General features: G+C 53.4%; 2 protein-coding genes across 7 annotated transcripts; one reads left to right on the forward strand and one right to left on the reverse strand.

Annotated features, from left to right (window-relative positions):
• The first annotated feature begins 961 nt into the window (after positions 1-961).
• Positions 962-2,543, forward strand: INSL3 (insulin like 3). The gene is made up of 2 exons (XM_047714703.1): positions 962-1,179; positions 2,049-2,543. Exons 1-2 carry the CDS (start codon positions 990-992, stop codon positions 2,249-2,251), a joined length of 393 nt encoding a protein of 130 aa, XP_047570659.1. The 5' UTR covers positions 962-989; the 3' UTR covers positions 2,252-2,543.
• Positions 2,544-3,641: 1,098 nt separating this feature from the next.
• Positions 3,642-26,282, reverse strand: B3GNT3 (UDP-GlcNAc:betaGal beta-1,3-N-acetylglucosaminyltransferase 3). Of its 6 annotated transcripts, XM_047698112.1 has the most exons (6): positions 26,119-26,282; positions 24,936-25,028; positions 23,072-23,232; positions 11,407-11,466; positions 9,004-9,600; positions 5,373-6,914 (listed from the first exon to the last, which is right to left on the reverse strand). In XM_047698112.1, the coding sequence occupies exons 5-6, from the start codon at positions 9,577-9,579 to the stop codon at positions 6,363-6,365; spliced, it is 1,128 nt and encodes a 375-aa protein (XP_047554068.1). In that variant the 5' UTR covers positions 9,580-9,600; positions 11,407-11,466; positions 23,072-23,232; positions 24,936-25,028; positions 26,119-26,282; the 3' UTR covers positions 5,373-6,362. The 6 variants fall into 6 exon arrangements, 5 of the variants coding, with proteins under 5 accessions (XP_047554068.1, XP_047554043.1, XP_047554062.1 ...); XR_007121971.1 differs by lacking the exons at positions 5,373-6,914; positions 9,004-9,600; positions 23,072-23,232; positions 24,936-25,028; positions 26,119-26,282 and adding exons at positions 3,642-3,653; positions 7,791-7,793; positions 22,834-23,007; XM_047698087.1 differs by lacking the exons at positions 23,072-23,232; positions 24,936-25,028; positions 26,119-26,282 and adding an exon at positions 22,866-23,009.
• Between the last annotated feature and the right edge of the window lie 193 nt (positions 26,283-26,475).

The raw sequence follows: 26,475 nt of genomic DNA on the forward strand, positions 1-26,475 counted from the left end.
CCTCGGTGGCCTGAATCCCCGGGGCCCGATGGCTGCCTTCTGGCCCTGTGTTCATGTGGAGGGGGGTGGGGCGCGTCCTCTCACACCCCTTTCCTAGGAGAGCACGAATCCCATTGCGAGCTCCCCCTTCCACTATGTGATGCTCCCCTGGAGCCCTCAGGTCTGCAGACACCATCGCGATGGGGAGTGGGGCTTAAACATTGGAATTGGGGGGAGGGGGCTTGAACTGGTTAGGTCTCAGCCAGCCAGTGTCCAGTGTCTGGTTGGACCGGTCCTTGCAGTTGCTCCCCCTTCGGCAACAACCATCAGGAAACTGAAAAAAATAAAGGTTTCTTACTGACAGGATCTGGGGACCGCAGGGCATCCCCCCCCACACACACACAGTGAAGGGTCCAGGAACAGACACGGGGCCACATGGTCACTGGTTGGGCTCTGCTTCTATGGGGGTCCAGGATGGGAGCCTGCGGTTCCCAGGGCTCATTGCTTAGTGCTAACCCTAAACCACGGGAGTGGGAATTTAAAGAGCCAGAGGGAAAAACACAAGTGGTCCCAAGGGCCGGTTCTTAAAACCAGCCCGGACCTCTCAAACAAGGGAGCCTCAGTGCCGAGAGGACGCCTGGCTCTTTATCTAGTGGGGTGGCGGGCAAATAGGTTTATTCCAGATAGCCATCTTTGAAGAGGATGCCTGAGCCATCAAAGCTTAAGTCAGGCAGGACAAAAAAGCCTGGCTCAGTGGTTGGAGCATGCAAGACATGATCTCGCGGTCGTGAGTTCAAGCCCCACCTGGGGCATAGAGATTGCTTTAAAAAAAAAAGAGAGAGAAAATCCAACTGCGGGGTTTACACTACACTTGCACTCAGCACTCACCCAGCCCTTGACCTTCTCCCTGAGTCTTCCGCGGAATGCTTTGTCCCCATCCAAGGTCCTCAGCTGGGCCGGGTTGGATGCCTATAAGAAGAGGTCCCGGCTGGGGCCGGCCTCCTGCCGCCATGGAGTCCCGCCCACTCACCTGGGCGCTGGTGCTGCTGGGCACCGCTCTGGCGCTCGCGCTGGGCACTGTGCCCACTCCGGAAGCGCGGGAGAAGCTGTGCGGCCACCACTTCGTGCGCGCGCTGGTGCGGCTGTGCGGGGGCCCGCGCTGGTCCTCCGAAGACGGGCGGCGGGTGGCTGGCGGCGAGCGTGAGTGAGGGGCGGGCGACTACTGCGCTCTGGGATTTCTAGGTGGGGCAGGTGCACGTGGCGCTGGTGGGCGTCGGGGCAGGCGGATGGGTTTGCATGCACCTACCGGCGTCCACTTGGCCGAAGCGCTGGTGTGCGTGCCAGCGCGCGAAGGATGCGTCCCCTGCCGGGCAGGAAATCAGTGCGAGGCGAGCGAGGCAGTCTTCAAAGTGCCTTCTTTACGATTTCAGTATTTTGATCTTCGTGAATTTTTGCATTAATTTTGATTTTAAAAAATTGCATTAAGATATGATCGATCTTCATTGTTGAGTTTTTTGGCACTCCCTTAAATGGAGCATTGAGACCAGGTCTCACTCTTCTCACCCTGCGCCCGGTCCTGGTACAGAGAATAGAAAACGGATGTGTATGCCTGCGTGTCACAGATATGCGTCCTATATACATACGTCTTTGTGACACAGATGCCCCTGGAGGTACAGAGGCACGCGTGGGGGAGGGCTGGGAAGGGCTCTGAGGGTATGTGCCTGTGTGTGCATGTGTGAGCCCACTGCCTGCACACATGTGCCCATGTATATGTCCCATGTCACCCCTGCTGTCTCTGGCTTTGTGAAGTGTCTATGCGTCTGCGTGATAGAGGGCTTGCGGGAACGTGCACAACAGGGGACCTGAGCGTGTTTGTGGGTTGAGAGTGCACACATCTGGATGGGAGAGTTTATCTGTGCTCAGTAGATAGTAGGCATTTAATAGGTGCTCACTTTCTATTTGTGCGCAAGAGGAGCTTTCGGCAGGTCACTTGGTGGGACGTGTGTGCATACATTGGGGAGGGGTCCTCTAGGGTCCCCTGCCCACGCTGAATTCTGCTCTGTCCCCAGGTGAGCTGCTGCAGTGGCTGGAAGGACAACATCTCCACAGGCTGGTGGCCGAAGGGGACCCCATGCTGGTTTTCATGCCACAGCCCCTGCCCCAGGGCTCTCGCCATCACCACCGCAGGCGGGCAGCCGCCACCAACCCTGCCCACCACTGCTGCCTCAGTGGCTGCACCCGGGGGGACCTGCTGACCCTGTGTCCGCACTGAACCCTCCCCCTGGATGTGGCCCCGGAGGATCCAGAGACCCAGAGGGGTCTGGTCCAGCGAGCTCCTGAAGCCACACAGCACCACAAAGCCCTGTCTGGGAGGATGGTGACAATTACCTTGCTGTGCTCCCCACCTCCCCCAGGCCACCTTCCTCTGAAGGGCCAACCGCGAGAAAAATGACACCTGCACCCTGGCTTGGAAGAGCCTTGGTTTTGCCCAGATGCCAGATACTCAGGGCCAAACTTCCTCTGCTCTGAGGAGCCCCAGGCGCCGCCCTCCCTGCATCTGTGTCTCCCCCCACCCCTTGCGATCTCCCCAGTGGTAAATAAAGAAAACTCCCTGCAGAATCCTAAGCAGCTGTTTGCATTTTCTCAAGAAAAAGGGACAAGGCTGCATCAGCCCTTGCGTGGGTTGTCCCCACCCATCCCCCTCAGCCCCACCCCCACAGCCATGGCCCCACCACCCCTTTCAGGAACTTGATAGCAACTTGAGAGTCATTGAAATACAAAGTGGGGAAACTGAGGCCGGGGGAGACAGCTGCTTGCCAAGGTCAGAGGGAGGGAATGGCCAAGTGCAGGATTTGAATTGAGGTCGTCTGTCAAGACCCATATGGGGTGGGGGCACCTTGAGGTCACTTAAAGTCCACGTAACAGTGGACAGACACACAGACATCAGAATGAGCCACAGTGGACACTTACTGATCCAACTCCGACCATTTTTCTCATTTGCACCCTCCCTTCACCCTGTGATGGAACTTGCATTCTAGGACTCCTGGGGCAAAATGACCAAGCATTTGACAACGTTATTATTTTCCTAACATCTGCAGTCACCAATTACCAGAAATCGGGAGTCCTAAAATGAAACTGTCTTCCCTTAGCAGTTCTGGAAGCCAGAGCCGGAAGTCAGGGTGGGCAGGGTTGTTTCCTTCCCTGAGGCTCTGAATCTGCTTGGGGTCTCTTTCCTGGCTTTTGGTGGCTGCTGGCAATTTTGGCCTTCCCTGGTTTCTAGATGCAGGACTCCAAGCTCTGTCTCTGTCTTCACATGGCCTTCTTTCCAGTGTCTCTATGTGTTCATTTCTGTGTCTTGTCAAAACACTCTGATTGGATTTGGGGCCACCCCACCCTAACCCAGAGTGATCTCCCCTGAATCCTTAAATGTATCTGCAAAGAACCTATTTCTTTTCTTTTGAATCCTTTATTTATTTATTGGAGAAAGACAGAGATAGCAAGAGAGAGGAGAGGGTAGAAGCCAAATCCCCACTGAGCAGGGAGCCTGATGCGGGGCTGGATCCCAGGACCCTGGACTCATGATCTGAGCCAAAGGCAGAGACTTAACCCATAGAGCCACCCAGGGCTTTTTTCCCTTTTTTTAAAGATTTATTTATTCGAGAGAGCCTGGGTGGCTCAGTGGGTTAAGCGACTGCCTTCGCCTCAGGTCATGATCCTGGAGTCTCAGGATTGAGTCCAACATTGGGCTCCCTGCTCAGCAGGGAGTCCGCTTCTCCCTCTGACCCTCCCCTCTCATTTGAGAGAGAGAGAAAGCACGTGCGTGGGGGACAGGGCAGAAAGGGAGAATTTCCATCAGACTCCTCACTGAGCTCCGAGCCTGACACAGGGCTTGATCTTACCACCCCAGACCATGACCTGAGCTGAAATGAAGAGTCAGACGCTTAATCAACTGAACCACCCAGCCACCCCAGCAAAGACCCTATTTCCAAATAAAGCCATATTCTAAGGTTCCAGGGAGATGTGTACTTTTCAATCCACTGCAGCAGGCGAGCAGGACTCTCTCCTGAGGATGATGGGGAGCCCCTGATGAGCAGGGACAGGATGAGGTCAGACCTATGTTAGAAACCCCCGCAGCACCCCCATCTCATCCAGGCCCGCCTTCCTTGGCCTGGATGCTGCTTCGGCTTCCACCTCCTTTCCAACAGTGCTACTTAAATCTCAAAAATCAATCCTGTCATTTCCTTGCTCCAAAGGTGCCATCACTCCCAAAATAACTCCCTCTCTCCTCACCCCAGCCCACAAGTCCCCATGTGGCCAGCCCCTCTGACATCAAGCCTTTCCTCTCTCCAGGTCCTCTTTACTCATCAAGCTCCAATGACTGCTTCTTCGCTGCAACTCGAATGCTTCCCGATTATCCCACCTCAGGGCCTTTGCACATGCTATGCCTTCTGCCTGGAACACCCTTCTCCCAGTTCTTCCTAAGGTCATGTCCTCTTTCTTCAGGCCCCAGCTCTAATGTCCCCCCTCAGTCCCAGATCTCTGATCTCTCAGCTGATAACTCGTTCCCATCACTGTGTGTCCGATTGCTTCATTTGACTTCTCAAAGCTCTTACCACTTCTGAGAACTTCCTATTTGATTGTTCATGGGTTTGTTTTCTCACTGTAAGGTGGATATCTGCCATCCCAGTGGGGCTGGGAGCAGGAGTATAGGGCAAGGGGTATAGCATACAGGACGTACACAATAAATACTTACAGAAGGGAAAGGAGGTGGGACAGAAGATAGTAAAGCCACAGTCCTAGTGGGACAGGAGTCTGGTGAAGAAGGGGAGGCTGGTGGTGTTTGGAAGGAGCCTTGCTGGAAGCAGGAGGCCAAAGCAGGTCCACTGTCTCTCACGGCCCGCAGCAGTCCCACCCCTGTGCCTCTCTCTCCTGAGCATGCTGCCAAGCTGGCAGTGAGACCAGGTCTTGGTGGGACATGATCTGAGGGTGACAGGGAACCATGGAGGGTGTGTGAGCTGGGGCAGGATGATGGCAGATCTGTCCAATAGAAATCCCTGCAGCCCCTACTTCACCCATGCCATTTTTATTGGCGCATATTTTCTACTGGAAATGAGGCTTAGTTACTGATTAGAGACTGGTCTGAATTAAAACTTAATAGATCACTTAAAAAAAAAGAAAAGAGGGGCGCCTGGGTGGCTCAGTCGGTTAAGCGTCTGCCTTCGGCTCAGGTCATGATCCCAGGGTCCCGAGATCGAGCCCCGCATGGGGCTCCCTGCTCAGTGGGAAGCCTGCTTCTCCCTCTCCCACTCACTTTGCTTCTGCTCCCCCTCCCATTGTGTCTCCCATTGTGTCAAATAAATAAATAAAATCTTTAAAAAAAAAAAAAGAACCTTAGGTCTTCACAAAACGCTTTATTCCCTGAGTACCCACTTCCCAGCGATCATTATGCTGTCTGGGGTCACCCCATCCCCACGTCCCAAGCACTACTCCAATGCCTCGGAAGCCCAGGCCCCAGACATCCACCCAGAGCCAGCTGGGTTTTTGGGGGGGTGGTCACCATTTTGCTTGGATCTCCCCAATCTGAAAGGCTTACTGCGGTAAGGGCTGGTCCTGGGTCCCTAGAGCTCAGAGACACCCAAGGACCAGAATCTCTCCCTTCTCTGGGCACTGGAGTGAGTGTGTGTGCTGACCTTGGGCCCAGTGAAGACCCTTTGGCCCCACAACATTCCCTGAATTCTTGGGGAGCATAAGTGGGGGGGGGGCAGGGCCCTGTTAGGGACTCTCAGAAACTTGGAGCTGGTTTTGCTTGAGTCAGACAGCTTCTTCCCTCCTCTACCCAATGCGTCAGCCATCAGAGCACTGGATATCACAGGCAGGGATGGGGCGGTCCCACTCATGGCTTCTCTGACCGCTTCCGCCATCTCAGGTGGATGGAGTCTATGGAGAGGCTGAGAACAAAACTCCTTTCCTAAGCTCACTTCGACTAGGAGTTCTGCTACTGACCTCGAACCATGGCTGGAACTCACATACCACTAAACCACTCTAGGTGTATGACCAAGGAGGGGCTGGTCAGCCTTTAAGGTCCAGCCTGTGATCAAGGTCAGAGCTGGGAAATGTGACCTTGACTCAGATGGGGTCGATGCAGGAGCAGCAACCCAGAACCCTAGGGAGGATGATGAAGCATGGGTTCAAGTACCACGTGGGTTTGGAAAGATATCTAGGAGTTTGCCAGCTAGACTAGGCACTCATCAAACCCTTCCTGGCACTCCCCTATGCCTGACCTGCTTAGAGGAATGAAGATTTCCCCTGCCAGGGAGGAAGATGCTGCCCCTTTCCATGGGGGTGGAGATCAGAGCCTAGAGGCTAGGGGGCCCTGACACCACCTAGTAGATTTGTAACTTCTTGCCGCAGGCGAGGTTGGGCTGGCTCAGCGCATCCCACATGAGCAGCATCTCATATGGCAAGAAGCGATGAACAAGCAGCAGTTCCCGGTAGAGGCAGGGGTCGAAGGAGGACATGTGGGCTGAGGGGGCCCGAATGCCGGCTGTGCGGATCCCACTGTGGGAGGCGGGCTCCAGGCCCTCTTGCTGCAGGCACATGCCCAGGAAGACATCATCGATGGGGAAGAGGTCCAGTGTGACAGCAGCCCGGCGCAGGGCAGTGGCTGTGAAACGGGACAGTAGGAAGCCACCCCCGCCACAGTAGGGTGGGTAGTGCTCCTCCTGGGTCACCTCCTTTGGCACATAGTACTTGCTCCAGGGAACCCGGATGGGGCCCACATTGCGGATCAGCTGCCCCACAAAGAGGTGGTGGTCAGGATCGTGGTCCTGCAGGTAGGACACCATGTTGTCAGTGTGTGCGAAGACGTCATCATCCCCATTGAGCACGAAGCTGGCATTGGTGCACTGAGTCTCCTGCCATTGTAGGAAGAGCACCTGTAGGCGAAGTGGACAGGGCATACAAGCTGGAGGGCTGGGGCCATCGGCCTGGGGTCCCTGTGAGCCTCCGCAGCCCAGGAAGCCCAGATGATAGGCTCTCCCCCCACAACTGCTGTCAGGCCAGCCTGGGTTTGAGGTGCCACCCTAAGCCTCTGGAAAGTTTTCAACTTTCCAGACAGACCCCATCGTAGGACGTGCCCCTGGGGGGTGTTGGGGATCTGTGGAAATGATGCTCTGTAAAGCACCAAGAAGTGTTTGAAAATTGTCCCATTTACATTTATTGTTATTTCCTTCGGACGCTGCCTGGCCAAGCACTGCTGTTAAATAATTACTCGTGTCATCGTTACTTAACATCTACCTTCCCCACTGGACTCTAGGCTTCCCCCGAGTGGGGGCTGTGTCTCCCTTCCCTGTGTCATCTCCCCAGCACCCCCTGTGGGTCATAACTTCATAGGTACTGGATTTCATGCCTGTCCAATGGACATTGATTACGTGCTTTTGTGTTCTGCATGAAGAACATGTCATGTTGAGAGGTTCTAGCCCTCAACCCGCCTCGGCTTCTACTTCCCTGTAATAACTTTTGCCACATGCCCAGCTCTGTTCTCCATGCCTGCGCTGCCTTGAATCCCTCGTGCAAGCTTAGGAGGCAGGTGTGGTCATCAACCTCATTTACAGATGAGGAAATAGAGGCTCTCCAGAAAGAGCACAGGGAACAAGGTCACACAACAGGAAAGTAGCAACTTAAGGTCTCAAGCCCAGACTTTTCTGTGCCTATGATGAGCGAGACCCTGCCCTGGGCACCCCCTCCAATGCCTGGGTGGGTCTCTGGAGCCTCTTACTCCTTATCTGTGCACTGGGTAGGATTCTCTCCACTTCCTGTGGGTCCTTGTCCATCAAAAAAGGTCTTTCCTTTTTTGTGTCTGGGTGGCTCAGTGGGTTAAAGCCTCTGCCTTCAGCTCAGGTCATGATCCCAGGGTCCTGGGATCCAGCCCCACATCGGACTTTCTGCTCAGCGGGGAGCCTGCTTCTCTCTCTCTCTCTCTCTCTCTCTGCCTGCCTCTCTGCTTACTTGTGATCTCTGCCAAATAAATAAATAAAATCTTAAAAAAAAAAAAAAAGTCTTTCCTGACCACCTCCTGCACAGATGGGGTCCTAAGGGGACAGAGAATAAGAAATAAACATGGGGGGGCGCCTGGGTGGCTCAGTGGGTTAGGCCGCTGCCTTCGGCTCGGGTCATGATCTCGGGGTCCTGGGATCGAGTCCCACATCGGGCTCTCTGCTCAGCAAGAAGCCTGCTTCCCTCTCTCTCTCTCTCTGCCTGCCTCTCCGTCTGCTTGTGATCTCTCTCTGTCAAAAAAAAAAAAAAAAAAAAAAAAAAAAAAAAAAAAAAAGAAATAAACATGGGGCACCTGGGTGGCTCAGTGGGTTAAGCCTCTGCCTTCAGCTCAGGTCATGATCTCAGGGTCCTGGGATCCAGCCCCACATCGGGCTCTCTGCTCAGCAGGGAGCCTGCTTCCCTCTCTTTCTGCCTGCCTCTCTGCCTACTTGTGATCTCTCTCTCTCTCTGTCAAATGAATAAAAAAAAAAAAAAATTAAAAAAAAAAAAAGAAATAAACAAAGTGGTCCTGTCCACTGCTCCTCGACCCACACAGATTACAGGAGCTCTTCCGGGGCCTTGTAAATAACCTCCTGAAAACCCTCCGGAAGCCCTCAGACGCCGGCGGTTTCCTCCCTGACCAGGAAGAAGCGAGCACAGAGAGGTAAATGATTATCAAAGGCAAACAGCAAGTAGGAGGCAGAGCCTGAATTCAAACCCAGGTCCTGGTTCTGGAAGCTGGCCTTGTATCCTCAGGCCCTTTCTTCCTGCCCGCCACCCACCCCGCCCCGCCCCCGCTCCTGTCCCCACCCCCAGTTAGAAGACTTCAGACCACCACCAGGACAACGGGGGTGGGGGGGGGTGGGGGGGTGGGATGGGGGGGGGACGTCTGGTTCCCTGGGCCCCATCAGAGGAGGTGATGGGGAGCGGGCGGGAAGGATGGGTGGCCCTGACTGGCGGACAGTCCCCCAACCCCCCTCGCTGGCCCACCTGTTTGAGCGTGAGGTTGAAGAAGGAGTCATGGAAGTCCCACTGCAGGATGTCACCGTGAGCCCGCGCCTCCATCGCCAGCAGCCGGTTGACCTTGCGGGCCTCCAGGGGGTCAGGGGCCGTGCCCACCAGGAAGATGAGGCGCAGCGGGACGCCCTTCACCAGGCGCTCGCGGCCCCAGGTGTGCCGCACCAGCTCCCGGCGCTCGTAATTTCTGGGCGAGGACTTGATGACCAGCAGCAGGAAGACAGGTTGCGCGCACTTGTCTGGCCGCACGTCTTGCAGCAGCTGGAATTCGCGGCAGTGTTTATACAGCAGGAAGTAGCGCACATGCTGCGGCAGCCCCGCGAAGCTCGGCAGGGCAGCAGCGGAGGTGTTGGGCAGGCAGGGGTTGGGCGGTGGGTGGGAAGGCGGAGCCGGCCAGGGCAGAGCCACTGCGTGGCCCTGGGGCTCCTCCAGGCTCTGGAAGGTGGGTGGCGAGGCGTGCGGACTGAAGAGGAGGAAGACAAGGAGCGTGAAGATGCTCAGGGCTACAGCCAGGCCCGATTTGGTCACCCGGCACCGGCGACACCTCATCCTGGTCGGCTGGGGTGGTTCCTGTGAGGAGTATAACAGGCACTGAAGAGCCGGGATGGGCCGAGCACTTTCCCTGAGCTCCTGGCGGACCCCAACACCTGGCCTCTAGCCCCTAGGTGCTAAGGTCCGTGCAGGATTGAAATGTATCCCCCTGCCTATCTGGCCCTCCCCGCACCCCCCAACCTCCTCCAACCTGCTTAGCCCTTGTTGGCTCTGACAGTTGCCCAGGCCCTGCTGGGGATTAAGTACTTACAGAGAGGACTGAGGCATGGAGACGCCAAGGCGAGCCTCCCAGGCTCCACGTGCCCAGAATCCATCCTTTCAATCTGGTTCTCTTCATGTCCCTGCCTCTGAGATGGTCCGGGAGCCTCCCCCAAGGAGGCCAAGAACTGCTCCGTTATCACTGATCGCTACTGGATCTTTCCTGCTTCCCTTTTCCCCCTGCCCTTCCAGGAAGCTCCAAGCTTCTGGAATGCTGATCCAAACCATCATCCACTCTTTGTGCCTGTTTTTGATGGCCCTGTGACCTGAGCATGGCCCCTGGCTCCCCACAGATCCCTTAGGCCCCGCAGGTTTCAAACAGAGCTGTCTTCCTTGCCAAACTCCTATTTGTGCTTTAAAACCCATCTTAGGGGCACCTGGGTGGCTCAGTGGGTTAAGCCTCTACCTTCGGCTCAGGTCATATGATCTCAGGGTCCTGGGATCGAGCCCTGCTTCAGGCTCTCTGCTCTGCGGGGAGCCTGCTTCCCCCCCTCTCTCTGCCTGCTGTTTTCACTGCTTGTGATCTCTCTCTCTTTCTGTCAAGTAAATAGATAAAATCTTTCAAAAAAAAAAAAGTCTTAAATGATCATTCTCTGGGAAGTTCTCTTGAACCCCTCAGGAATGCTACTGGTTCTGTTTGGCACCTCTAGTTCCATCTACCCCTCTGGCTCAGGCTTGATCCCTGTGGGGGTGTGCGCATTTAGCTTTGTCTTTCTAAGACTGGGGGCTTCTTGAGGGTCCTGGCATGGCCCAGCAGGAGGCAGACACATGGGGGAAGCAGGGAGTGTTTGAACAAATAAAATTTATGAATAAAAGTAAATTCATTAAGGTTTTCTCTGGCAAACTCGTATTCATCTTTCAAAACCCCAGCTCTAATGTCACCTCCTCCTAGAAGCTTTCCTTCCCCATATCCAGGCAGAGCCCTTGGTCTGCCTTCCAGGGTCCCTTTCCCCGGCTTCCCTGGATTCCCTTAATGTCCTTTTGTCTGGAGAGGCAGTGTCTGCACTGTTTCTCAGCCCTATGCCTGAAGGTCTGTTTTCTAGCACAGGCAAGTAGTGGATTAGACCCAAGGCAGGACTTAGCCATTCTCAAATACTTACTGACTCACCCAGACAGGTGCAGACTCTAGAGCCCAGTTCCTGGGTTTCTTTTTTTTTTTTTTAAAGATTTTATTTATTTATTTGACAGACAGAGATCACAAGTAGGCAGAGAGGCAGGCAGAGAGAGAGAGAGAGAGAGAAGATGAAGCAGGCTCCCTGCGGAGCAGACAGCCCGATGCGGGGCTTGATCCCAGGACCCTGGGATCATGACCTGGGCCAAAGGCAGAGGCTTTAACCCACTGAGCCACCGAGGCGCCCCAGTTCCTGGGTTTCGATCCCAATTCCATCACCTTCTGGCTGTGTGCCCTCCATACCCTGGGCCTCGGTTTCCTCGAGTGTAAAAGGGGGCATCTGAGCCATCTCCAGCTCCCAGGATTGTGCAAGCAGGAAGGGAGCTGCCAGCATATGGCGCCGAGGGGGCATGCCACAAGGATTTATGGAACATATATGTGCAGCTCAAGCTTACCTCGGGCTGCCGTGGGAGGTCTGTGCTCTTCTGGGGTCTCTCTGTTCTTCCTGCTGGCACCTGGAAAAGGTGACCTGGTCAGTGGGTTCTGGAAGGCTCTTTCCTCCCCAGGCAACCCCACCCAGCTACTGCCTGGAAGCAAAGAAGAGAATGGCTTCCCATTTCCATCCAGAGGTGGGAATAGGGCTTTTCTCCTGGACCCATGAGGCCATTTCCCCAGCACACCCACTGCTGTCACTGAACACTGCCTGGCCAAGTCTCTCCAGTGAGCTGTCTTCCAGAGACAGGGCTCAGATCCTACCGCTGTGTGACGTTGGGAAAGAAGTTTGACCTCTCTGAGCCTCCACGTGGACGGGGAGAATTAACCCCATGTAAGAGTGCTGTTGTGGGGATTTTAGCCTCAAGCACACTGGGCATGATCCTGCCTCAGGCCTTTTGCACAGGCTCTTCCCTCTGATTGGAATACTCTTCCCCAGATGTGGGCATGGTTCCCTCCCTCACTTCTCGTCTTTCCTCCAATGTCTCTTTCTCAGGAGGGAGTCCTCAGGACACAATAGTTCCCTGATCCCCAACCCTGTTGTACATTTTTTTCCTCCCACAGCACCTCTCCCCTCCTAAAATACATGACAAAAACTTTTACCATGTCTTGTTTCACCTTCATCTCCCCCACCCGAACTTGAGCTCCCTGCGACGTGTCTCGTTTACCAGGTTATCCCCAGGCCCCGGAACCGTGCTCGGCACATCCGAGGCACGAATGTGCATCAGAGGACTGCTGAAAGGATGTTGGTTTTCTGCGGACCCAGGGATACCTAAATGTCTCCATTATGAAAGCCACACCCTGAAGAGGCAACAAGCATTAATTAAAACCTCAATGAAATGATAGGAGGTGGGGCGCCTGGGGGGCTCAGTCATTGGGCGTCTGCCTTCAGCTCGGGTCATGATTCCAGGGTCCTGGGATTGAGCCCCACGTCGGACTCCTTGCTCAGCGGGAAGCCTGCTTCTCCCTCTCCACTCCCCCTGCTTGTGTTCCCTCTCTCGCCGTCTCTCTCTGTCAAATGAATAAAATCTTAAAAAAAAAAAAAAAAAAGAAGTAAAGAAATGATACAAGGTGACGAAAGCCACAGGAGGAAATGTAGATGGGTGGCAGTTGGATTTTGAGGTCTGGATGACATTTAAGCTGGATGTGAATGGCACAGAAGAGCCATTCAGGGCTGAGGTCTGGGTGAAAGGTCCCAGGGGCGGGGAACAGCAGGTGCAATGAGCCAGCAGAGACTAAGCAGTGTCAGAACCCTGTATGCGGGAGGCATAGGGCCTGTCTCGTTCCTGGGACATCCCGGTTGAGCTGCCCGCCCTGGGGCTTCGTCTGCTGGAGGACAGGTCTGGGAGACCCGAAAATGCAAATAATCTTGGCGTGAAACTGTGAATGCAATGAGAACGCCCTGAATTCTTGAAGGGTATTTTCCTGAGCTGAGGAGAGGACTGAGTCCAGGACGGACACCAGGGAAAGGAGTGTTCCCGGGCAAACCGGGCAGATCGCCGAGCTTCAAGGTTAGGAAAACCACACACAAGCTATAACAGAAAGACGATGTCACCATAAATCAGACTAAAAATGCCACTGTGTTCTCTTGGGCCACACCTGTGGCCGGAGACTCATAGATCCCGTAAAACAATGGCATACCTCAGAACTGAACTCCTGGGCAAGAAACACTCTCATGAATGATCGGTAAACTTTTTATTTATTTATTTAAAACATTTTATTTATTTAAGAGCGAGAGCGCGTGCGGGTGTGTGCACACATGGGCAGGGGTAGAGGCAGAGGGAGTGGGACAAGCGGACTCCCCACGGAGCACGGAGCCCCAATCCTGAGATCATGACCTGAGCTGAAGTTGAAGGCTTTAACTTACTGAGGCACCCAGGTGCCCCAGAACCCGTAACATTTTAGAATGATTCACCCTTCTCCCCATCTGCAGTTTGGAGCCTAAATCCGGGATCTTCAAACAGGTGATTCTGTCCTCCAGGAAATACTTGGCAATGTCCTGAGACATTTTTGGCCGTCCTGATTTGGGTAGGGTAGAGGTATTGTACTGCTAATGTCATTAACAAGGCCAGTGATGCTGCTTAAATTAACATTCTAGATGACACAGGATAGCCCTACCTTAGGACAATCCAGCCCCAAATGTCAACATTGTCAAGCTTGAGATATCCTGCTCTAAACCAACACAGAAATCCGGAAGAGAGAACTCAAAACAAGGGAAGATGAGAAAAGAAAAATCAGGATCGAACAAAAGCTCTTGATATGGTTTGTATAAATTCATCATATGAAGTATTTAGGAGACTCCTTATTTGTATATTATTTAAATATTTATCATACAACTATTATTATTTTTAAATATTTTATTTATTTGCCAGAGAGGGAGAGAGAGCACAAAGCAGGGAAGCACAAAGCAGGCAGAGGGAGAAGCAGGCTCCCCACTGAGCAAGGAGCCCGAAGTGGAACTTGATCCCTGGACCCTGAGATGATGATTGGAGCAGAAGGCAGATGCCCAAACTACTGAACCAGCCAGGCATCCCTAAACATCTATTAAATAGAAAATTAAACTTAAGTGGCCAAGGACCAGTTCATTGGAAATGTGTTTTGTAAGGCCCAAACAAGAGTTTCAGAACAAAGGAAGATACTTCCGCAAATACGAATATTTATAACTCAGCCAAACTCGGGCTTTGGGGAGGGGGAGGTATGAGAAGAACTGAAATGACTGAATGACTCTTACCAGGGTATCAGGGCAAAAAAGAACCTCTTGGGGTCACCATTTGGTTTTAATTAGTTCCATTAATAGATGTTCTTTTTCTTGCATTTTCCTTTCTTGTTTATTTATAAGAACTCTTTGCATATGGAACACTTGCCCTTTGTTGGCTACCAGCATTCCTAACTTTCTCTCCCAGGTCTCAGGTTTCTCTAAATGGAGGGATTCTGGGGTGCCCGGGTGGCTCAGTTGGTTAAGCATTTGTCTTCAGCTCAGGTCATGATCCCAGGGCCCTGGGATGGAGCCCCGCATCAGGCTCCCTGCTCAGCAGGGAGTCTGCTTCTTCCTGTTCCTCTGTGTTCTCTAATAAATAAATAAATCTAAAAAAAAATTAAATGGAGGGATTCTGCTACTCTACTCTCCAAACCCCCTGAGGTTCCTAATTTGCGTCTGAGAGCTCAAGCTGGAGGCAGGGAAAAAAGGTTCCCTTTTCCTCCTCCCTATACTAGACCTCTATTAATGCATCCAAGATCCCCATCCCTTTACCGTCCATCAAGGCCCTTCTTAACTCATAACCCCTTAAACCCTCAAGCAGGTCATGTTGCTATCCTCATAAAATCTCACACTGGACAGGCATAAGAAAAAACTTCTGGGAGGGCGCTGGGTGGCTCAGTCGGTTGGGTGTCTGATTTTGGCTCAGTTCATGATCTCAGGGTCCTGGGATGGAATTCCATGGTGGGCTGCCTGCTCAGCAGGGAGCCTGCTTCTCCCGCTGCGTGTGTACTTGTACTCTCTTTCTCTCTCTCTCCCTCTGGCAAATAAATAAGTAAAATCCTGCTGGGTGTCTCTGTGGGCTGTGGCCCAGGCCCTAGGTAGTCACTGATCTGTCCTTATGGTTCTTACTGTCTGCAAGGGAAGGGTCTTGGAGGCTCAGCTCCACCAAGAAGGGGAAGCTTCTCGGTATTATTTCCTCCAAGCAACTGAGCAGGAGCAAGTGACTCTGGGGTCTTTGCTTGGGCGAGGGAGTTGATGAGAAGCTCCTCGCAGCTTGGGTCTGATTCCCTGACCGCATCTAAGATTCTGCTGTCCACCGTCTCCAGTTCTCACTGGGCAGAACGACTCGATTTGCGGAAGCCCAAATGGCATCTCGCTCGGTGAAGTCTGTGGGTTTGGAATATCTCTGGGGAAATCACCAGCTTTGATTCATAGATGGGGAGTTGTTTCAGGGGGGCGGCGCAGGGGTGCCTCACATCACCACAGAAACAACCTGCTTTGTCTCCAGGTCCTTTAGTCCCGAGAAGGGTCTCAGCAGCTCTTCTCCCAAAACGCACATAATAAGAAACTACTCACTCACTCACTCATTCATTCAACAAATAGGTCTGGGGAACCTGAAAATCCTCAACCCTGGGCCTGGACCCCCAGAAGCTCCCAATCTGGGGGAGACCAATCCAGACACGCATGGGATCAGAGCTGGGCCAGAAGAAGGGACTAGGATACTGAAGCCAAGGCTTTGACGGATGCAGAGGAGTTCAGGTCAAGGCAAGAGCAAATGCAAAGGCGTGGAGGGAAAGCGAACAAGGCCTATTCTAAGGGATCACCCGTAGTTTATTTTGATGAAAAGCAGAATTTGGAGAGGGGGTGATTTCGGAGGCTAGTGACTGGCTAGTAAAGACCTTGAACTCCAGACTGAGAAGTGGGACTGTCTCCTGGAGGTCAGGGGAAGCCATAGAAGGTATGTGAGCAGGGATGGGAAAAGTCAGATTTGTTGCTGAATGAATGGTTCCTCTTTGCCCTGAAACCTTGAGCAGTCACTTCCCCTTTGCCGTCTAGTTCCTCATCAGGACATGGGAGTGCTGAGACCTCAACACACACACGCACACACATACCATGGGGTCACGGGATTGTGTGTCAAAGGGCTTAGCACACACTGGCCATGTGGCAACCCCTCGGTGACCTTGGCTCATCATACTGGCTCCTTCAGTGTCCCCAGAGTCCCTGCTTACAGACAGGGCTACTGAGACTCAGCATAAATCAGACTGGAACCCAGGACCCCAATGAGTGGGGTCCGTCAGTCTGTCTACCCTATCCTTCCCATGGTGTGGAGTTTCTGGGGGATTCCCCAACCAGAACTCAGAGCCTTCCAGAATCTGTCACAAGGAACCATGCACTTACACATCTCACAAAGGACACAAACCAGGGGCCCAGGTCAGCCAACATTCTGCCACCAGGCCATCTCAGAGCACGCTGGCGAGTGAATCTATGAACAGGCATGACGAGATCAGTCCCTCCCTGACAACGTCAATACAGGAAGAAGTGATTAGTTTCATAGTAACGTGGTAAACACTGTTGAGAAGGAACGGTCCATAGTGGGGGGACCTGACCAGCCTGGGGACATCCTGAGGGATGGTGAGGAATTAGCAGAGCACTGGGGAAAGGGCATTCTAGGCAGAGGGAACGACAAGTTCAAAGGCCCAGAAGAGCATAGTTGCAAAGGGCCAGACCACAAATGTAAAGGGCTGGAGGCAGAGACAGGGGACCAATGTGGCTGCAGCAAGAGGACAGGAGGGAGAGGATGTGGGTTGTGAGTCCATGCCAGGGGACTGGGTGGGGAGGAACTAGAGCAGACCCAGAACCTCTTATGTTGCACAAGAGAAGCAACGGGAGCCATGGAAGGTGCGTGAGCAGGGGAGGGAGAAGATTGATGTATGCTTTTAAGAAGCCCTTTGTGGCCACGGAGTGGATAAGGACAATCAGGGCAGGTGTAGAGGCTGGGGCAGGAAAGCAGCCAGAAGTATTTGGGGGCCTGGACAGGAGCTGGTCAGCGAGGTGCAGGGAAGGAGGTGGGTTTAGGAAATAGAATGAAGGTGGTCATAGGTGTTTAAAGCCCCCGGGACGGGGGGACAATGGAGAAGGAAGGACCAGGAGGAACAGACCGAGAAGCCTGTGAGCCTTTCCCATGGGATGTTACAGGGCAGTGGTGACCCAGGTGTGGTGTCCAGGCCAGAGCTGTGGGGACACAATGGCAAGGGAACCAGGAAGGCCCAACAGGGGTTTGAGAAATACTTCCTTATATTGCTTGCACGAGGCAGGGTCTCCTCAATGTTTCTCTCTCCAGATCAGACACAATGGCTGTGGACAGAGTCACAGTTCAGGGACAACCAGGCTGACTCCAAGGTGCCCTCACTGCCAGACCAGCTGATCCTGTTCCCACCTATTTGCTTTCCATACACCTGTGCAATTTCGCCATCACCTGCTTCCGCTAACATACACATAAAAGCCATCTGTTTCATGATGTTCAAGACCCAAGAGCCTCTCCCTGGGCTGTGGCTGCCAGGTGTGGGATCTCTCAGCCCCTGCTTCCCCTCCCCCAATGACCTCTGCCCCAGCTGGTCTGCTCCAGCCACTCCAGACTTTTCAGCTTCTTTCAGTCCTGCCACAGGGCCTTTGCACCTGTCAGACTCCTGCTCTTCCCCGATTCTCTTTGATCTTTAGGCTCAATCTAATGTTGCTTTTTTATTGTTCCCCCCCCCAGCATTTACTTATTTGAGAGAGAGTGCATGTGCACGCATATGTGGGAGCATGTGAGGGGCAGAGGCCGAGGGAGAGGGAGAGACAGAATCTCAAGCAGACTCTTCCCTGAGTGCAGAGCCCATGCAGGGCTCAATCTCACGACCCTGAGATCACAAGCAGAGCCAAAAGCCACAGTTAGCAGCTCAACAGACTGTACTCCCCCCACCGCAGGGTCTTTGTAGAAGGGCCTTGACCTCCCACCTAAAACACTCTGGCTTGGCTCTGGTTTTCTCTGCAGCTCTCACCACCACTGCACACAGGAAATCCACTCACTTCCCTCCTGTTTATCTCCCCCACTGGCCTGGAGCCCCCGAGGTGGGGTCAAGGATCTTGTCCCCTACAGCCATGTCCCCATCCCCATATGACACTTGCCGGTGCTTGTGGAACAAGGGAAACCTACGAATGATGACCCACATATTAGTGACTTCCTCGTGCCTCATTTCAGCCCAAACCCACTGCCAATGACAGCTGCTGACAACCCATCCGGGGCCCTGCGGGCCTCGCAGGATGCCGGCCCTTCAGTCGTGGTCAGTTAGCAAATGTGTGTGTGCGGCTGATACAGGACCAAGAGGTACTCATGCCCTGAAGAGCCAAACAACCACACCACTGGAAAACCGTGCATTTAATGAGCAAGAAGCCCGACGTCAGCAAATACTGTTAATGACGGGCTAAATATTCAGAAGGCACCCAGCACGCACACGAAATAGTTTATCAGCAACAAGGAGGAGTGGAAAGGCACATTCGTGATGCATGAACGAACGTCATCACGGTGAAGGTGAACAGGCCACCCAACCACCCCAAGACACCAACGTACTGTCACTGACTATCCATCTTCCCTGCAAACACACAGCACTGAATATTAAGGATTCACTGGGTATTTTTTTTTTTTTTTAAGATTTTATTTGAGAGAGAACACGCAAGGGCGGGGGAAGGGGCAGAGGGAGAAGCAGATACCCCGCCAAGCAGGGAGCCCAGTGCAGGGCTCGATCCCAGGACCCCGGGACCATAACCTGAGCCGAAGGCAGATGCTGAACCGACTGAGCCCCCAGAGGCCCCAGATTCACTGAAAATTAATGAGGTACTAGAGGTACAGAGGGGCCAAGCACGCAACAGAATTCATTAGCGACAGGATTCGGATCCTACATCTTCCGCCTATACCCCCCGTTGACAACGAAGGCCTGGTGCGTCCCCGACCTGCTCACCCCTCAGAGCCCAGATGTGCCCCGCCCACTCTGCGCTAGCACGAGACCATGGCAGGCCTGCCCGCGGGACGTGGAGGCTCCCATCAAGTCGAGGCGATATCCCGCAGGACACTCGTATTTTCCAGATGAGGAAGTGAGACTCGGAGAGGGTGAGTCCCCAGTCACTCTCCTGGCCCCTTAGACACAGACCCACCCGCGTACCCCTCCCGACCCCACTTCCAGCTCCAGGGACCCCAGTGGACCCGGTCCCTGGGTCTCGGTTTTGAAATCACGAAAACGAGGGCTCATGTCCCTTGACCCAGCAGCGGGGAAGACTGCGAGCTGATGCCCTTGAGGTCGCTGCTGCAGCTCCCAGGAGGGACCCCGACCTGCCTACTGACCATCGGCGGGGCCTGGGACAAGTGGCCGACCCGCTCTGGGCCACAGCATCCTCATGCAAAGCCGGTCAGTGGCCAGCTCCCGATTCTTCCAGGAGGTGCTGAATATCAGCATCGCTGTGGTCTTCCTGGCTCTGTACTTCCCGAGAGCCCGCAGCTGGGATTTCGAACGGGGCAAGCATGGAACATTCTGCAACCTCCAAAAGGCAAGGGGAGGGATGGGGGTGACTGGAGAAGCCCATTTGCACACATGACAACCTGAGTCCTGAGAAAGGCCATAGGACCATACGCTGGCCTTTTCTCCAAAGCACACACGGACAATATGCCAATGGTGACAATAACATCAATGTCAGTGACCATTGTCACGCATGTTCATGACTGCTCTGAGCCAGCGCTGAGCGCCTAGACTCTACTGGGGGCCATGCCCTGGTCTAGGTTCTGGGTACGCAGCCTAGAATGTCTGCAAGAAAGGCCTGTGCTCCCGGAGCTGATGTACTAACAGGGGTGGGACAGAGAGACAGTGAATAAGACAGTTTTGGGGAGAAGGTGTGCTGCAGAAGAGGGTGTGAGCCCCTGGCCTGTAGACAAGCCCTGTGATTCAGTGAGCCTTGGTGGACAGGGCTGGTCTTCAGTTACCAGGTGGGTGAGCTGGGTGCAGAAAGGCAGAGCCCCCCTGCTCCACAACATGGGTCCCACAGCCGACTGAGGCCGAGAGCGCTTGCTAGGATTTGAACCCCAACCTGCTGGACCCAAGGGTGATCCCTCACCTGTTCGTACCAGCTATGCCTGCCAGTAATGTTGGGCTGGTCTCTTTTGGCAAGGATCATAAGCTCCTTTTATAAACGGAAGGGGAAAAAAAGAGAGAGAGAGAAACGGAAAAAGCCCAGTCAAGATAATTCCTTCTGGCTAGACCCTGGGGTGAGCAAGCTGATTCTTTTTTTTTCTTTTTCTTTTTTTTTTTTTTTTTAAAGATTTTATTTATTTATTTGACAGAGAGAAATCACAAGTAGGCAGAGAGGCAGGCAGAGAGAGAGGAGGAAGCAGGCTCCCTGCTGAGCAGAAAGCCCGATGTGGGGCTCGAACCCAGGACCTGGGATCATGACCTGAGCTGAAGGCAGCGGCTTAACCCACTGAGCCACCCAGGCGCCCCTTTTTTTTCTTTTTTTTTAAAGATTTTATTTTTTGACAGAGAGAGAGAGACAGCGAGAGAGGGAACACAAGCAGGAGGAGTGGGAGAGGGTGAAGCAGGCTTCCCGCTGAGCAGAGAGCCCCATGTGGGGCTCAATCCCAGAACCCTGGGATCATGACCTGAGCTGAAGGCACAAGCTGATTTTATGCAAAGATAGGCCCTGGGGCCCCAGGGTTGTGGAAGAAGGTGGGGCGGGGGTAAGGATGGGGTGATACATGGCCTTTAGACCTTTGACTTCTGTTTCTAGTTCCCAGGGCTCATCAAGTTTAACTCATTTGAAGGAACTGACCCCGGGGAGCCCACCTCCTCAGAAACTGCTCACGGTACCTGGGATGGGTCTAGGTGGGGATCTGGGGCCCGACGGAAGCCCCTAACTAAATGCCAGACCCAGCCTTTGCTGAGCCTCCAAAGGGCATATCTGGACTCATTTCCCAGCTGGAGAAACTGAGGTCTCCTGGGCTCTGTCTGTGGGGACGCCTGAACGACACCCACACCTTCACACTGCTCGGAGCCCTCCTCCAGGCCTTGTGCTGGGGCCCTGCCCCTTTACATTATTTCTCTCTTGTAAAGATAAACACCAAGAATGAGCTGACTCATCAGGATTAAAGTTAACCTGGCAGTCCTGTGTGTGGTCTTTCGGCCAGCTGCTCCTCTACCCATCACACCTGAGCTTTGTTAGCCTCTTTTTTTTTTTTTTATGGATAGGGAAACTGAGGCACAGAGAGCTCATCCAAGGAACTTATTCAAGGAGGTCAAATGGGAGCCCAATTTCTGCCTTTAACCACCACCTGGTGGTGGTAAGGGGGGGGGCTTCCTTCAGTTTGCTATATTGGTAGTGAGCTCCTCATCATGGGGAGGAAGCAATCAAGCCGAGCCAGGCTTTCAGCAGGAGGAAGGACCACAATGGGTCTCCTCTCACCATGGGGGTGGGGACAAGTTGCTGCCCCACTCTGGGCCCTTAGAGGCAATGGCTAGAAGAGAAACCGCCCAGTTGACGTCTTTCCTACTTCCCTAGGGCCGACCAGTCCTGCCCCTGGGTTCCTGGGTCAAAGAAACCTGTCTGAAATCCTCGAGCTCCTTGAAGTTCGTGCTCCAAGGCCCCTTCTTGGTCCTCCCACACCCAGTACCTGGCAGGAATCACCACACCCTAGGCGTAGGGGTGGGCGGGGATGAACAAACATAACCTGGTCATCTGGGTCAAGTGGGGAACCAGCTGCTTGTCCCAGGGTCCACCCCTCTTTCTCTAGACTCCTCAGCCCTGCCTGGCAGGGTGACCGCCTTAGGAACCAACAGGGCTGTGGAAGAAAGTTGTAGTCCCAGATTTAGCCCCAAATCTGGGCAGCTACCCCTGGGCCCAGATCTGGACTACGGGAGGCTCCGGTGGGGTGGGGCAGTGGGGGAGCTCAGTTTCCCCATATGAAAAGTGACCATGGGGAAAAAAACCAAAAACTCTGACCCAGAGGGAAAGTTGGTCAGGAACCTGGAATGGTGGCTGGTGATACAATAATGATGATTATTAATATAGTTATGGTGACAGCTGTCCTTCCCTGTGCACCCACTAAGAGGCACAGACAGTCAGGTACAAGTCCCCCTTGACCCAGAGGGAAACAGGAGCTCAGAGACCCAAAGTCACTTACTTGAGGTCCCCCCCCCATAAAAGCTTCCACCGGCTGAACATCTCAGGCACCCTCCTGGAAGCTGGGTCACTGTACTAGTCAGGGAAGGGAAACTGAGGCATGTTCAAAATCCAGGAGCACGCTGACGGAGCCACACAGCCCTACCACGGCTGAACAGGGGGCGAAACTGAACCCCAGGGGAAGCCATGAGCTGAGGTCCCCAGGTAGGAACGTTGGCCCAGCACCCGGCAAGACTGGGGGTCAGTAGTGGTCCCCTGGATTCAATACAAAAGCCAACCTGAGGAGACCAGGGTGCTGTTTCTGCCGGATCTTCCCAGTCAGCGCGCTAACCAACTCCACGCGAACAGCAGTAACAGTAACGGCAGGAGAGCAGACAGCACCCTCCACTTCTCCATCCTGATTCCGCCCTAGCCTAAGAGGCGGGCGTAGTGGCGTAGGGGCAGGGGTCCAGAGACGTCTCCGTCGCAGCGACCGGACGGTACCGGGAGCGACTTCCTTCCATGCCGGGCTCGAGCCCGCCTTGGAAATGCTGGCAACTACTATTGCCGATGGGCGAGGGCAACGGGGTTTCTGAGACCCGCCGCTCCAGGATCTCCCGGCATCTTGGGGGTAGACGCGGCGGAGACCGGACCCCAGGGACCTGCCGGGGTTTCCCTGGAACCCCGATCCTCTCCTCCCCTCCCCTCCGCCTCAGGGGCCCCCAACACTCACCCCAAGCGACGGCCCAGCCTCCGACCTCTTATCTCAGCTCTTCTGGGCTGCGAGCAGGTGGAAAGTTTCATCTGAGCGTGAGCCCCCACCCAGGTCTGGCTCCTTTCTGCCTCCTCCTCCTCCTGGCCTTACCTCCTGCCAGGCCCCCTTCTCCAAACCCGCTGAGCTTCTCAGTGGCCCAGTAGAAGTTCACCCCGCCCACCGCTCCCTTCTTCCCTTCTCGACCCCGCCCCCTCACCTCTGCGGACCAGCTCCCACCGCAGCTTTCCTCTTCACCTCTTGGGGCTCACTCCACCCCAGAGGCTGGGGCGTGAGCTCCCAGCGGCTGGAGATGTGCGAGCAGCGCCTTCCCATCCCCTGGCGCGGAGCCCTTTGCGGGGTTGATCTAAAGTGTGTTTGCTGAAGAAATGATTGGAGGGGGAGCAGGGAGGCAGGATGAATCCAGGATGAATCCCTAAAACCCGTCCCGAGCCCACAGCCCTCCGGATGGGAAAGGTTCTGGAAGTTGGAAGTCAGATATGAAGCTTTTGCCGGTTGGGGTTGTTGAAGATTCGGATCCTGCCCCGTGTTGCTTCTGAGTCTCTAGAAATTTCTAGTCTAGACGTGTTAGGGTCAGGAGGTCTGGGGTGGGGTGGGGGGGATCCAGATCCATAGATGTGAACCTCCTGGTGTTTCTAGTTACTGCCTGCCTCCTCCCCCATCCCTACTTCTTCCAGAGGAAAAGGGGTGGGTCCTGGGTGTGCCTCAGTTTCTTCCTGTGTAAAATGGAGGATCTAAGCCCTAATCTCTCCCCAGTGGAGAGGTCAGGGGAGCAGGGTCAACACGGGGCAAGGGCACGATCTATACTCTGTGGGTATGAAGGGCGATTGCATCAAATGTCACTACGCCCAACATGGGCATTTCAGGTGGAAGCAACAGCAGGTGCACACAATTTCTTGCCATGAAAAATGCTGAACTTGGGAGCCTGTTGAAGTCAATTCTCCACGCCCCACCCCCCCAAAGGGGGACACTGCTCAGGCTTCAGCTTAAGTTCCTCCCTGCCTTGTGGGCACTGCCACACTCCTGAGTTTATGGGCCCCACAAGGAGCTGGAACCAACAGTCTGATCTGGAGGGAGTGTCCCTCTCATCCTCTCCACAACAGGCACTTCCTACCACTGTTTGCCCTGGAAACTTACCCTACTCTCATGATGCATTCAGAGTGATGGTGGAGGAAGTGAGTTGGGGCACACCCAGCCCTGCTCAATGGAGGAAACTGAGGCCTGCCAGGTCAGAAGGTGAAAGCACAGAAGCAGGAGGGGCTCCAAAATCTCCCAGGGCAGATTATGGTGCTAGAGGGCCTGGGTTCAAATTTGGGTTAGAAGTATCTTATGACCCAGGTATCTACCCAAGAGAATTGAAAACAGGGGTTCGGACAAATCCTTGTACACGCCGTTCATGGCAGCACTGTTCATCAAAGCCAAAAGGTGGAAACAACCCAAGTGTCCATCAATAGATGAATGGATGAACAAAGTGTGGTGTGTACTCCATGAAAATTAATAGAGGAGGGCGCCTGAGTGGCTCAGAGGGTTAAGCCGCTGCCTTCGGCTCTGGTCATGATCTCAGGGTCCTGGGATCAAGTCCCGCATCGGGCTCTCTGCTCAGCGGGGATCCTGCTTCCCTTCCTCTCTCTCTGCCTGCCTCTCTGCCTACTTGTGATCTCTCTGTGTCAAATAAATAAATAAAATTTAAAAAAAATTAATAGAGGAAAACCTCAGGGCACTGGGTGGCTCAGTCGGTTAAGCGTCTGTCTACCTTTGGCTCGGGTCATGATCACAGGGTCCTGGGATCAAATTCAGCTTTGGGAAGCTTGCTTCCCCCTCTCCCTCTGCCTGCTGTTCTGCCTATTTATGACCTCTCTCTCAAAAGTAAATAAATAAAATCTTTAAAACACACACACACACACCCCTGCCTTTTTAAGGTTAGTATTCTGAGGAACAAAAGAAACCCCAAATTTCTTACAGTTCCCGGGACTAAGGCTGAACTGTGAGCTAGTCAGTTTCCTAAGGCGACTGAGGACCCCCATTGGTCTGCTGAAGAATTTAACCTGGTTATTCAAACTTACCAAGCTGGCTTCTGGGATTTAAACCAATTAGGACACCTGCTTGTTGGTGAGGGCCAGGCCAAACACTGGGTAAACTAGCCAGAATAGAACAACCTGAAAGGGATTTAGAGAAACAGACTCCTCTCTTTTGGCTAGATGCTAAGCGCTTGCTGGAAATCTCAACTGAGCAACTCTGGCAGCTTGTGGAACAAAGTTCAGGCTCACACACAAAAGCCTGGTCAACTAATTCATGACCATTAGAGTCAATTTCAAATTGTCTTTAAAGAAAATTCTGGGGGCACCTGGGTGGTTTAGTGGATTAAGTGTCTGCCTTGGGCTCAGGTCATGACCTCGGGGTCCTGGGAGGCACATCAGGCTTCCCGGCTCGACTCTGGCCACCACCCCCACACTCCCCACCACCGTGCTCATGCTTGTGCTCTCTCTCACTTTCTCAAATAAATAAACAAAATCTTTAAAAAAATAAAGACAAACCTGGTCCTCTTTTATTTTTTTTTAAAGATTTTATTTATTTATTTGACAGAGAGAGAGAGATCACAAGTAGGCAGAGAGGCAGGGAGAGAGAGAGAGAGAAGCAGGCTCCCTGCTGAGCAGAGAGTCCAATGTGGGGCTCGATCCCAGGACCCTGAGATCATGACCTGAGCCAAAGGCAGAGGCTTTAACCCACTGAGTCACCCAGGCGCCCCCCTGGTCCTCTTTTAGATGTTGAATCCACCTGGGTAGCATTTTAACTCTTTGTTAAATTAATGGGCTGAACCAGGATCTTTCTCCTTCTAGTTAAAAGGACCACGACGGAATGGGAAACTATCTCCATTCCAGATTTAGTGAATTTGTCAAACTAGTTCGCTTGCATCTTAGATCAGTCACCTAGAGGGAAGTCCGTTAATTCTAAATTTTTTCTCTTATTTTTTAAAAGATTTTATTTATTTTATTTGACAGAGAGAGAGTGCAGGCAGGGGGAGCTGCAGGCAGAGGGAGAAGCAGGCTCCCGGCTGGGCAGGGAACCCCACACGGGGCTCCATCCTAAGACCCTGGGATCCTGACCTGAGCCCAAGGCAGACGCTTAACAACTGAGCCACCCAGGCACCCCAATTCTCAATTTTCAACTCCAGCAAATGAAGGTTCCCCCAACACCCCTATTTTCTATTATTGCCGAGGGCTAGAATATTAGAAAAAAGATTGTTACCAATGTAAGTGTCCCAGGTGCATTCTGCCTCCTATCAAGCCTTTCTGATGCCCTTCTAATTCCCAGCAGCGGGGTGGTTCCCCTCTTAATTGACTCAGAGAACCACCTCTCCAGTTTGGGAATGCATCTCTCTGTGTCTTGATCTCAAGATCCTGAGATCATGACCTCAGTCGAACTCAAAAGTCAGACACTCAGCAGTCTATGCCACCCAGGGGCCCCAAACCTTTGATATCTTTTATTTGCTCTCTGACCACACGATAGCCGAGTCTGTGGACCCTAATCGTTTGTCCCTATGGGATCAGCTACTATCCTTTTTTTTTTTTAAAGATTTTATTTATTTATTTGTCAGAGAGAGAG

Source organism: Lutra lutra, chromosome 1, assembly GCF_902655055.1.
Source record: "Lutra lutra chromosome 1, mLutLut1.2, whole genome shotgun sequence".
NCBI classification, from domain to species: Eukaryota; Metazoa; Chordata; class Mammalia; order Carnivora; family Mustelidae; genus Lutra; species Lutra lutra.